We start from the raw sequence: 12,672 nt of genomic DNA on the forward strand, positions 1-12,672 counted from the left end.
GTAAAAATATTGAAATTTAGTGACACAGAATTATGGCCTGGAGAAATTAGATACTAAAAACAAACAAACACACCAACAAGAAATGACTAAAAATTGAACTATCTCATTATATATCACAGAGCTAGGATTAAACTTGGGGGTAACTGAATTTCCTCTATTCATAATCTTTTCACCTTTATGTCTGTTTCTCTACCTAGAAAAGGGGAATACACTGACTAAAGATAAGCACATAATGAAATCACTGTCGTTTAGAAGCAGGAGAGGAGAAGACAGGATGAGGGTGATAGGAGGTAAAAAGACAGTGGGAAAGAAGTAGAACTTTGTCAGACAAGGAGCGAGCTTAGGGAATAATATGGGAGGGAAAGGTAAAAATCACCAAAGGGAGGGGAAAAGGCTATTTTCAGAAGGAACCTGCAAGAGTATTTTTCTCTTCTCATGGGTCTTTCTTTGCAGTGTCATGTTAGAGGTCAGTACTCACAGTTCTTTTGATCAATGTTAACAGACAAGGAGTCCAAGGGAAAGGAAGTTATGAAAATAAGAAAGTAGGAAAATATTAAAGGAGGGGTTAGTGAAAAAACTGTTCCTGGCATTAAAATAACCTGCCAAAAGTCCCCAAATCTTCCAGGACAGATAAAAAGATACCTGACACATTGAAGAAAAAATAGGTGACTGAAATAAGTCTCTAAAACCTACCAAAAATTAAACACAAATTGGGATTATATTACAGGGACTTGGTTAACAGGTTCGACAGAAATACAAATGGAGGTACTGCTATAAAAAACGAAGAAGAAAAGAGGATGTCCACTTTTATCAATGGGAAAGATAGGACACACTGGAAGAAATAAAAAACACCGAGCACTCCCAGATGGACTTCACAAATAATTAAGCAAAATTCAGTTTCTATATTACTTTTTAATTGACTCTAGGTCAAAAAGACAGAGAAACGTTAAGAGATCTGGAATGTGTGATTAAATCATGGAAAGAGGAAAGCTGAAAAACATTTTAATGAGGAACAGAATTAATATGATTTTAGTACATATGGGAAAACCTCAGTGAGCTGGCAATTTAGAAGAAAAGTGTTTGTTTGTAACACTAATAAAAGAAAAGCTATTCAAACTGATCTGAAGTAAAAGCCTAAGACCAAGTATACATATTGTCTATAAGAGATTTACATGAACGCAAGGTGAAGTGGGGAAAAGAAGCTGGGGTGGACGTTCGGGGACACAGAGAGGTGGGGAGTCCAGCTAAGCTCAAAAGACTAAAAAATTCATTAATAATATTTGGAGAAAAGACTTAGGTATTCAAAAGACATGAAATATCTGGAAGGAAGCCCTGGTATTTATGAAATTCCTCTTTAGAGTAGGATAACTTTAAGCAATTCAATGAGCTTCTCACAAGGCTTAGGTTTTATATTGTTTTAGTCTCTTTGGAATAGCATCAGGGTATCCGCCATAATTAATGCACAAAAACTCTTTTGTGGAAAAAGACCAATGATGTAATTTGTCCAGGCTGATGATGCAATTTGCTTCTTCCTTCTCTAACTACCTTTAAGTTGGTTTTCAGAATTCATTAGCACTCTTAACAGAGAGCCAGAGAATGAACTGAAGAAAGCAAATAAAATGAAATTTCAAACGTCAGTTTCACTACTCGTTAGCATCTCTGGGAAAAGGTTTGAAAGAAAAGGTTGAACGAAATGTCTAATGGGAAAATGTTTAATTAACTGCAGATTTCACATATATTTACTAATGTACACTCTGTCCCAACACCCCCGGGGAACCCAATACAGGATTTATTCTTTCAGAAATAAATGTCAGGAAGAAAATATCAGGATAGGACACACACAAAAAGTTCTATTCAAATACACAAACACTTTCCCCACTAAATTTAAAACAAAGCAATACCTGCACTGCTCCCAGATGCTCTGAAAACAGCATTCATGAGTGATTAGAACTTGAGAAACAGAAAACGTGCAAAATGCAAAATAGTGCATTTCTATTAGTAACTACATCTAAAATCTAAGTGCAAGTGAGGCTGGAGGTCTAGGGACTTAATGCTACTGTATGAGGTGAAGTTAGTGGAAATATAAACTAAAACTTTTTCAAAGGACAATTCACCGCACGTGTTAAGAGCTTTACAAATGTGTTGATCACTGGGGTCCAATCACTTCACATGTGGGAATTTATTCTCTAGAAATAACCAGAGATAAGTATAAAGTCTTATGTACAAAAATGTTCAGTGAATCAGTAAGCAACAGATGATGAAGTCTGGAGTCACAAAGACCTGGGTTCCAGTCCCAATGCCAATGCTACCAGTCACCAGCCCTGAGACTTCGGTAAAGTCTCCCAAGTTTTCGAGGCCTCAATTTCCATATCTGTAAAAATGGAGTTGCCTATCTTTTACAAGGTGGCTGTCAGGTGTAAACAGATAATGTATGTAATATATGCATTGCCTGGCACACAGTAAATGGTTGCTACTGTTACTATCCTTAAAGTATTATTTACAGTAAAAAAAATAAATAGAAGCTAAAATTTCAACAAGAAAATAGTTATATAACCATAAATTTGCCATGTATACCAAAGTATACCAAAGCAAAATATTGTGCAGCTATCAAAAACATATTTCATAAAAATAACTAATGATTTTAGGGATGCTGAAGTTACATTAAATGAATGTTCAGGTTTCAACACTATAAAATACCAACTGGTTTTGTTAAATTTAAAAAAAAAGACAGGGGTTACCTTATTTTATTATCTTGGATGCTCTGTGGGTGTATAACCTCTCAGTATCTGGACTGCATTACAGGCAGCTTGCATTGTAGCTCTTACTTTTCTCAGTTTTCCAATTTTTCTACAACGAGCATATAGTACTAACTCATAAATTTTCTGATCAGAAAAAAGTATTATAAAAAGACAAGCTTTAAGTTAAGACGTGGAAATAATTTTTGAAAATTCAGTGCTCATGGCTGGGTCAGTGGTGTAGTGGTTAAGTTCGCGCACTCTGCTTCAGTGGCCCAGGATTGGCAGGTTTGAGTCCTGGGCGCAGACTGACACACCGCTCATCAAACCATGCTGTGGTGGTGTCCCACACATAAAACAGAGAAAGATCAGCAACATACGTTAGCTCAGGGCCAATATTCCTCACAAAAAAAAAAAAAATTCAGCATTCTAAAAATATAACTTGCAGTTGTGAGTGTAAAATAAGGAAGTTAAGCAGGTAGCACATTTTTTTTACTGTCAATGAATTGCTAGAAAATGGCTAATAAATGCCAGATAATAAGCACTTATTTTAAAGGACATACAAATATACGTGCATAAACAAGTCAAGCAACAATGAGGACAAAAAATCTGAACTGTCAACAACTTGGATGCAAGAATGCTGCCTACCTCTTATGGAGCCCTTCCTATGGGATTTGTATACCCCCAAATCAGGCTTTGTTAAGCCCCCTCAAAGCACCCCAAGACAATTAAATAAGTTAATCTCACACCAGGGAACTTGGCTCTAAAGAAGTTACTGTACTGTAGGACAGGAAATACCATTTTTTCCTCTAAATAATTAGTTAGAAATGCATTACAATCAAAGCTAAAAAGGCATTTTAATGATAAAAGGAGGTTTTCTTGAAAAATTTATTTAAACTAAAAAAAAAAGGATAATCTTTTCAACAGATGGTGCCGGAACAACTGAACATCCACATGCAAAAAAATGAACCTTAAACCATTTCTCACAACATATGCCAAAATTAATTCAAAATGGATCACAGACCTTAGTGCAAAACCCAAAAATAAGACTTCTAGAAGAGGGGCCAGCCCGGTGGCGCTTGCCACCAGTTAAGCACGCGCTCCGCTGTGGCGGCCCGGGGTTTGCCCGTTCAGATCCCGGGAGTGCACCGCTTATCAAGCCATGCTGTGGCGGCATCCCATATAAAGTGGAGGAAGATGGGCATGGATGTTAGCCCAGGGTCAGTCTTCCTCAGCAAAGAGAGGAGGATTGGCAGATGTTAGCTCAGGGCTGATCTTCCTCACAAAAAAAAAAAAAAAAAAAGGACTTCTAGAAGAAAACATAAGAAATCTTTGTGACCTTGGATGAGGCAGAGTCCTTAGATAAGCCATCAAAAGCATGAGCCATAAAAGAAAAAAATGATAAACTGGACTTCAGCAAAATTTAAAACTTCTGCTCTTTGAAATACAGTGTTAATATAACAAAAAGATAAGCAACAGACTATGAAAAAATATTTTCAAATCAAATATCTGATAAAGGACTTGTACCATATTGTATTATATTAACAACTCTCAAAATTCAGTAAGAAAATAAACACAATATTTTAAAAGTAGGCAGGGCAGACACTTCACTAAAGATATACTACTGAATGGCAAATAAGCACATGAAAAGATACTCAACATCATTAGTTGTGGGGGAAATGCAAATTAAAACCACAATAAGATACCACTATATACCAGTTAGAATGCAGGATGGGGGAACTGACAATCCCATGTGCTGGTGAGGATGCAGAGCAATTGCAACTTTCAAACACTGCTGGTAGGAATGTGAAATAATAAAACCACCTTTTAAAACAACTTGGCAGTTTCTTACAAAGTTAAACATACCTTAACCATATAACCCAGCAATTACCCTTAGGAATTTACTGAAGAGAAATGAAAATTTATTTTCATACAAAAATCTATACACAAATGTTTATAGTAGCTTTATTCACAATCGGCAAAAACTGGAAATAATCCATATGTCTTTAAACTGGTGAATAGGTAACATACACCCATACAGTGGAATACTACTCAGCAATAAACAAAAAAGAACTACTAATACACACAAACAACATGGATAAATCTCAAATGCATTATGCTAACTGAAAGCAGCAGATTCAAAAGCCTCATACTATATGATTCCATTTTTAAAGCATTCTAGAAAAGCCAAAACTATAGGGACAGAAAACCAAATCAGTGGTTGCCAAGTGCTGGACGTAGAGGGAAGAGTTGACTGTAAAAAGGCACAAGAGAATTTTGGGGTATGACGGAACTGTTCTATATCTTGACTGTGGTGATGGTTACGAGACCACATGTATTTGTCAAAACTTAGAACTATACATTAAAAAGAGTGAATTTTATTGTATGTAAATGAAAACTCAACTTTTTAAAAAAGCATTACATACTCATGCTACAACTAAAATACAACAAAAGGGTAAGAAGTATAAAGTAATGGTCCTCTCCACTCTATACTTTATAAATACAATACAACCTGTTAATTTCCATAGTACCTTCCCCAGAGGTCTTGCACTGATATTCATAATGATCACATCATAAATACTCTCAATGATAAGACTCATTTCAATGATAAGATTCATGATTTGGACCAACAAATTTGAATAACAGGTTCATTAAAATAGCAGTAGAAATGGCAACACTTAGAATAAGCCCTTTCGGTCTAAAAGGTTTCAGTTTAGGCCTACCTTTGGTACTATTTGTGAAAGCTGTGGGACCTCCATTGCATCTATTTCTTCTCCTGAGACTGACTGGGAAGTTTTTGAATACAATCCCAGACGACTAGCTAAAGTGAAATTGGAGAGAAAACATAATCAATCAATTGGGTTTGCTTGACAGGCTAGTCAACATAGTGCTCATTTAATACATGTCATCCACTCTCTTTTTAAGTATAAAATATCTTTACCATCAAGGGATCACAAGACAAACTACTGGTAAGATAAACCTATCTGAATTAGTAAATAGTCTGGAGTTTTCTGTTTGTTTTATTTTTTTTTTTAATTTAAGAATAGAGAGTTTTCACAATTTAACCCACCATACCTAAGAACTGAAACAAGGCCAATCAGGTTCTGCTCAGCAGTTTTTTTTAATAATTTTATTTATTTTTTTTCCCCCAAAGCCCCAGTAGATAGTTGTACATCATAGTTTCACATCCTTCTAGTTGCTGTACATGGGATGCGGCCTCAGTATGGCCGGAGAAGCAGTGCGCCGGTGCGCGCCTGGGATCCGAACCCGGACCGCTAGCAGCAGAGCGCGCGCACTTAACTGCTAAGCCACGGGGCCGGCCCTAGAGTACGTTTTAAGTAAAATATCCAAAGCCAGACAAAACAGTGGTGGATCTATGGGAATCATGTAGTTATAGGTAAATGAAAATAAATGTTGGTAAGTTTTTCTAAGTATAATCTTCCCAACAACGTTATGTTTCTAGTGACATATTCTTCTTAGGTAACATAAAGTGTGAAACTCCTGTCCTAGTCTCTCTCCACATTAATAAAATCAGAATTAATGGACTTTTGCAAACTGTTTAAATTTATCAGTATGAATTATAGTTTACAGGCTCTGGGAGATTAACTTTCATGTCCATTTTTTTTCCTTTTACTTCTTAAGGTAATCTGAAATGGCATTCAAACAACATAGGCATACATATGATGAGACAACAGAAATATAGACACAAGCTATTTTCTTTCAAATTAGGTACAAGTCTGCTTTGAAAATTACACCCAAGTTGAAAGGAAAAACTAAATTTCACATTTCCTTTCACAGTCATGATCTAGTGCTTTTATCCATCAGCACAGTAACCTCACAATAACCTTTATTATGAGGCTAAAAATAATCAACTATCCTTTTGTGACTAAAATACATATGTGATTTCATAATGATTTAGTTATATATTTTCAATTACTAGCATTACTTTTTAAAATAAATTTTGCCCAAAATTTTATATAGGGTATGAGCAAACATGAGTCCATTTTAACTGTATAACTCAATACTATGTAAACACACTTCACGTCTAATGGTGCATAAAACTATGCACTGCAGTAATTTAAGAAAAACTATCAAAAACAAAAGGAAGCAGCCTAGTTATACCGATTGCAACTGCAGTCTCCTGTGAGTCTCCGGTAATCATTTTTATTGATACTCCTGAGGCAATAAGTGTTGTAACAGCTTCTTTCACACCAGTTCTAGGAGGATCAATGATTCCCACCAGGCCAAGAAATGTCAGCTGTCCCAGTTCAGGACCAGAAGCCAAAGCAAGAACTTAGGAAATAATAATAAAATCCAACAAAGAAAACGTAAGTCACAAAAACATTAGAATTTACTTGACAAAAGCTGGAGACAGTAACACTTCTCAAATAAATCACTTAAGACTATAATGTCATTGTAGTTATACAATCTTTAAAAATCAAAATTATTACATGCTAAGATATCAGAGTTTAATGGTTCTAGATATGGGGTTGCTTTAAGCTATTAAAAATTAAAAAGAATAATCATAAAGAACCGTTAAGAATAGAAGGCAAGTGAGGAGTGAAAAAAATATTTTCATATAGTAACAACATACAGCTCCTTTCAACATGAACTATTGGCTCTTTAGAAAATATAATCAATTATTTGGAGAAACTATAGGTTTGTTGAGCTTTAAAGTCATTTTAAACAGACACATTTGAAGATGGCTTCTAATGTATCTTCATCTTTCCATTTTACACGTCTCTAGAACAATTCAACAGCTTGAAAAGAAGGCTATATTAATTAACTATACACAACATGTAACAATTTTGTACATGAAAAACGCTGGGAGGAAAAGTTAATCTGTAAAGGGATCCTAAAACCACTAATACCAATAGTTTGGATTCTTGCACTCTAATACCAATAGTTTGGATTCTTGCACTCTTTCCATAACAATAACAGATTTCTTATTTGTAACATTGGTTCTCTAAGAGTATATAAATAACATCACCATATCATTATTTATAGTTAGTTTTCTGTCATCCTTGGACACTTAAGATACAGCATAAAGTACCGTTCATTTTCAAATATCATTTACTTTATTCTCAGAATTCTAGAACCTCCAGTAGCTACCTTATGAGCCAAAGGGATACACATCTGGGATAGTATTAGACTGAACAACTTACCAAATAGAAAACACAAAAAAGCACACAAACTAAACATATGTATCTCATGGAGAAACTGAAAAGTCCCAGAGAGATCACAGGAAGTATCAATTCTTATTCAAGCAGAAGGTATGGAGAATTACATATATGTGGAAAACCAAGGTTAGAGGCAAATAACTTCTATTTTTCCAATGTAAGAGTCATATACCTAACTCTTTATGTAGATGTGGGCCCCAAAGCTTTCCCCTAGAGGGAATGAACCACTTGACAGTCGCTGGTGTTGAAACAGAGGCAGATGGCAACAGAAGGAGACAGTGAGTATCAATTTGTGTGTCAGTAAATCCTAAGAAAGGGAGGTCAGCTCTTGGCCCTCACTCAGTAGAGGGGTGGTATTAGCCCAGAGGTTAGTATCCTGTATTTATTTGTTTGCTTCTTTAGCACAAATGAAGATCTAGTGCTAATGTTTGGGACAAGGGTAAGGTAGACCTTTTTCATGTGGAGCGTCCCCAACTAAAATGTAAAAACGCACTCATTTCAAAACTAAGGACCACATGTATTTTAAGAGACTTAAGTTTTATAAGATAAGTACTTATCAAGTTAAACTGAAAATCTTTCTGTTCTTCATTATGGTAATTTCAGAGGGGGGAGGAAAATGGAGCACAAGCAGAGGAAGAGGAAAAGACGCAAAGCAAATGACAAAGGACCAAAGTGTCTCCCAAAGCCCTGTGAAACAAAGATTTTTTTCTGCTACCAGCTCTTGTCTATTTCACGATGTTACACCACCAAATCACACATGCACAAACCTCCACAATCCTTCAGATGAAGCGAGTTAGTCAAAATAAAAGTGTGAAACCTCTGTTCCAAAAATTAAGGGATACAGGGAGTACATACCAGACCTTTAACACTCCTTCAGGGTCTCTAAATCCAAGCCAACTTTGAAACCCTCCTGCTGTGAGCTGTTAAGAATAACAAAACTCTGCCCTCAAATAAAGCCACAAGAATAGCTTTCTAAACGTAGCTTATTATAAGAGCAGAATTCCGGTAAATCTATCCAAATATTTTATACCCAGAGAAAGCCCTTGCTCAAGTGAACCACAAATAAGAATATTTTTTACATAACTTGTTTTCTCCTCCCAGGAATTATAGTGTTTCACTTCCAGTGTGTAAAAATAATAAAATTAAGGAAACCAACTCTTCCAACTTCCTTGAGAGAGACTACATAAGTATATATATTCCCCACAAGCCAGATGACTATCTAGAAGGTAAATATCAGGTATGGCCCCAACCCTTGCCTGTTCAATCCTACACATGGTGTCCCTGGGAGAAATGGCCTGATGTGTGTGTGCAGAGCAGGTTCTCTCTCCCCGCCACTGGTCAGCAGCATATGCACAAGCAGAACCTGGGCACTTCTTTACCTCTCTGGTGAAGGGCAAGGGAAGGGAGTCAGCAAATGAGGAACAAGTAAGCAATCACCTCAGTTTAAAGAACAAATTAGAAGCTTAAGACTTCAATATTTAGGAAGGCATTTTAGATCTTTTAACAAATAAGATAGTCAAAGTGATGAAATAAGGAAGAAGTAACATTACTTTCCTCCATCCATCTCCCTTCTCACAAGATAAACTTGTCTAAAATAAAATTTCTATCACCTACTCAAAGACCACTGCAGGTGTGTAGAGATTTCATAATTTGCTGTACTCCCACCTTTCCTTGTTTTGAGGGCCAAATAGCCAACTAAAACATAACACTTCAGAAATGGCAGGGTTCTACAAAGCCTGGAATCGAGCTGGACAGCTCAGATGTGAAGCATGAATTCATCTGCAGTTAAAAGAATACCTTCTTTTACCTTTCCACCCTAGGGGACTAGGCTAAAATGGTCTTACCTCTGAGCCCTGCTGAGCCCATTCGTGCCTTCTCTTGTTGGTACAGATCTCTCTGCTGCTGAGTGAGTGTCAAGGTCTGCTCTTTGCTCTGGTATGTAGTACAATACTTAATCACCTGTTCATAAGCACCCTTCATAAAACAAATCTCTGGTCTGTCCTAAGAAGAAAAAACATCGCAAATAAATTCAAGTTAATTTCAACTTGTACATATCTGCCATTGGAGTCCAAAAACAAGTGGCATGCATTTCTCAAAGTACCCAGGGAAGTTACTCAAGCCTAAGGATTTGAGTGGCACTTGAACTCTGAAGATTAAAAGCTCAGATGTGGGAGCTTTCTGCACTCTCTATAGAAAACAGCATCTACTCCCCACTCTCACTCCCACACACTGAAGGCAATGCTACAACTAAGCCCCAGATTAGGCACTCTGAGATTTGGGGAGGGCTCACAACACAACAGGAAAAGGAAAGAGATCTAACATAAGCCCACAAGCAATGGTTCAGGCTTTCTCTAGCTGCTATTATATGCACATATGTGATCCCATTTAATTCTCACAACCACCTTGTACTTATGGGTATTATCAGACTTTTTCTTTTTTTATCGTGGTAAAGTAATATACAAAAGCTTACAGTGAAAAACTGCAGTCCCCTGCCCAAATCTTCTCACCTCTAGTTCTACTCCAGAGGAAACTAATTTTAACTCTTTCAGCTGTTTTCCTTAGCATTTATCTCCATGTCTTTAAATACATTTATACTGCTACTTTTTCACTTATCAATTTTATACACTATCTATTGTGACAGGTGATAGTTTGGCCACTCCCACTACCTATTCCTCCTCTCCCCATCATTATAATATAGTTAAAGCAAAATTTGTCAGTATCCTGTTCACTTTATGACTCCCCACTGCTGAGCAAAGTGCTAGTCACTAGAACAGTTCACAAACATCCCAGTTCTCCTTGTAGGCACACGGTAGGAATGTATTTCCACCCCTCTCTCCCACTTTGAAGTAAGCTGTGACTTGCTTTGGCCAATCAATACGAGTAGTACTTGTGTCACATCCAAATGGAAACTGAGGAACCAGTTCATCACGTGCTATTCTCCTGCCCCTGCTCTGACAGTGTGTGCTCACAGTGAGACAGAGCTTCCATCTACCTGGGTCCCCAAGTAACTAGTGAGCAGATATTAGGGAGTGAGAGGCAGCAGGAAGGCATGATGTTGTTTCCACAGCCTACATAAATCAAATATATTTCTTTTCCTGTTCAAGTTTTATCTTTTATAAAGTTAATAACTGCCTCTTTATTTGCTTAGTTTTCTTTATACCTATTAGTAATCATTCCCGAAGTTTTCCATGTAATATATAGCCCTTATCAATGATATTTTTCACATGATCAAATGAGCAGGTAAGCTATTACTCCCATATTATCACTGAAGACCTCCCTCCTTGAGTCTTGTTCTCCTTTCCTTTTCTAACTTGAGTTGGCTGATTTCTAGGCCCACTGCATGACTGGTATCCAGGAACTTCCCTTCACCTCTATTCTGGGGATTCCCTTCACCTCTCTCCTGGTTAGAACTCACTGGGTTCTAAGCCTTCCTTTTCCTTAGTTGATTTTCTCTTCTTGGAATAACATATACACCAGTGTCCTTCTAAGAAAAAGTGTGTGGGATATACATTTTGAGACTTGGAATGTCTGAAAACATTTTTATTCTATCCCTACATTTGTAAGTTCAGCTGGGTATAAATTTCCTCCCAGTTTGAAGGCCTTCCTCTATTATCTTCCAGCCTCCGGCGTCCAGTGTTGCATTTGAAAAGTCTAAAGAAGCTACTTTAATTCCTAAACCTTTGTATACGATCTCCCCCTCGCCCACCTTCCTGCCCCAAAATCTCTGGAAGCTTTCAGAATTCTCCCTATGTGTCCTCAAATTTCTTGATTATGGACCTCGTGTTTATTCCCTCACCCCACCACTCTTTAACATACTCATTGTGCTAATCAGCTGGTGGGCAATTTTATTCTAGAAGCTGAAGTCCTCCTTCTGGAAAATTTCTGCTATTATTTGATAAAAATCTTCCCATTTTCTGTTCTCTCTTCCTGTTACCACTATTAGGTGGATGTTGGATCTCCCATATTTATTTTCTGATTTTCATACTTTATCTCTTACACTGTCCACCTCTTTGACTTTTTGTCCCACTAGACAAAAAGTCTAGTCCTACTTTTGCCCTGATAGATTCCTTGACTTTATTTGAAAAATGTTCTATTTTTAAAGTTTTTTTTTTTGTTTGTTTGTGAGGAAGATCAGCCCTGAGCTAACATCCAATGCCAAGCCTCCTCTTTTTGCTGAGGAAGATTGGCCCTGGGCTAACACGTGTGCCCTTCTTCCTCTACTTTATATGGATATAGACACCACCACAGCATAGCTTGACAAGCAGTGTGTCAGTGTGCGCCCGGGATCTGAACCTGTGAACCCTGGGCCACCAAAGTGAAGCATGCACACTTAACTGCTGCGCCACTGGGCCAGCCCCTAAAGTATTTTTGTTGTTATTTTTTTATGGTCTTTGGAAATTTTCTTCAGCATTATCTTTGCTTCTCTGAGACCCCTTTCTCTGTCGGTCTGGTGGGTGTCTTTCATACTGAAGACTTGCCTCAAATATCTAGCAATCCCTGACTGCTCTTTTACATTCAAAACTGAAGCAATTAAAGGTTTAGAAGCTCCACAGGCATTGGCAGAGCTTATCAACTGGTGGCCCTTGCCAAAGGGTGATGAGGCCCAGGAGTAGGTAAGCCCTACAAATGAACAAAGAGCTTAGTTAGGAATACTCTGTACTGTTGGAATCTCCCTAGGACCAGTCAGCTTCTCTAAAACTCATCAGTCTTCTGACTTAGAGAATGAGGGTAGGGAGATATCTATTTACCTGCAGGCA

The 12,672-nt window shown here is 37.3% G+C and overlaps 1 protein-coding gene across 5 annotated transcripts in view; it reads right to left on the reverse strand.

Annotated features, from left to right (window-relative positions):
- The window catches only part of ATP2C1 (ATPase secretory pathway Ca2+ transporting 1), a 144,512-nt gene that overhangs the window by 28,040 nt on the left and 103,800 nt on the right, over positions 1-12,672 (reverse strand). For 4 of the 5 annotated variants that reach the window (XM_058553200.1, XM_058553224.1, XM_058553208.1 and 1 more), the window contains 3 exons: positions 9,760-9,916; positions 6,858-7,028; positions 5,459-5,556 (listed from right to left, as the gene is read on the reverse strand). In XM_058553200.1, the coding sequence (XP_058409183.1) occupies positions 5,459-5,556; positions 6,858-7,028; positions 9,760-9,916 (426 nt within the window). The remainder of the gene's footprint in view (positions 1-5,458; positions 5,557-6,857; positions 7,029-9,759; positions 9,917-12,672) is intronic. The other variant, XM_058553233.1, reaches the window with a different exon arrangement.

The sequence above is a fragment of the Diceros bicornis genome, chromosome 2 (assembly GCF_020826845.1).
Source record: "Diceros bicornis minor isolate mBicDic1 chromosome 2, mDicBic1.mat.cur, whole genome shotgun sequence".
NCBI lineage: Eukaryota > Metazoa > Chordata > Mammalia > Perissodactyla > Rhinocerotidae > Diceros > Diceros bicornis.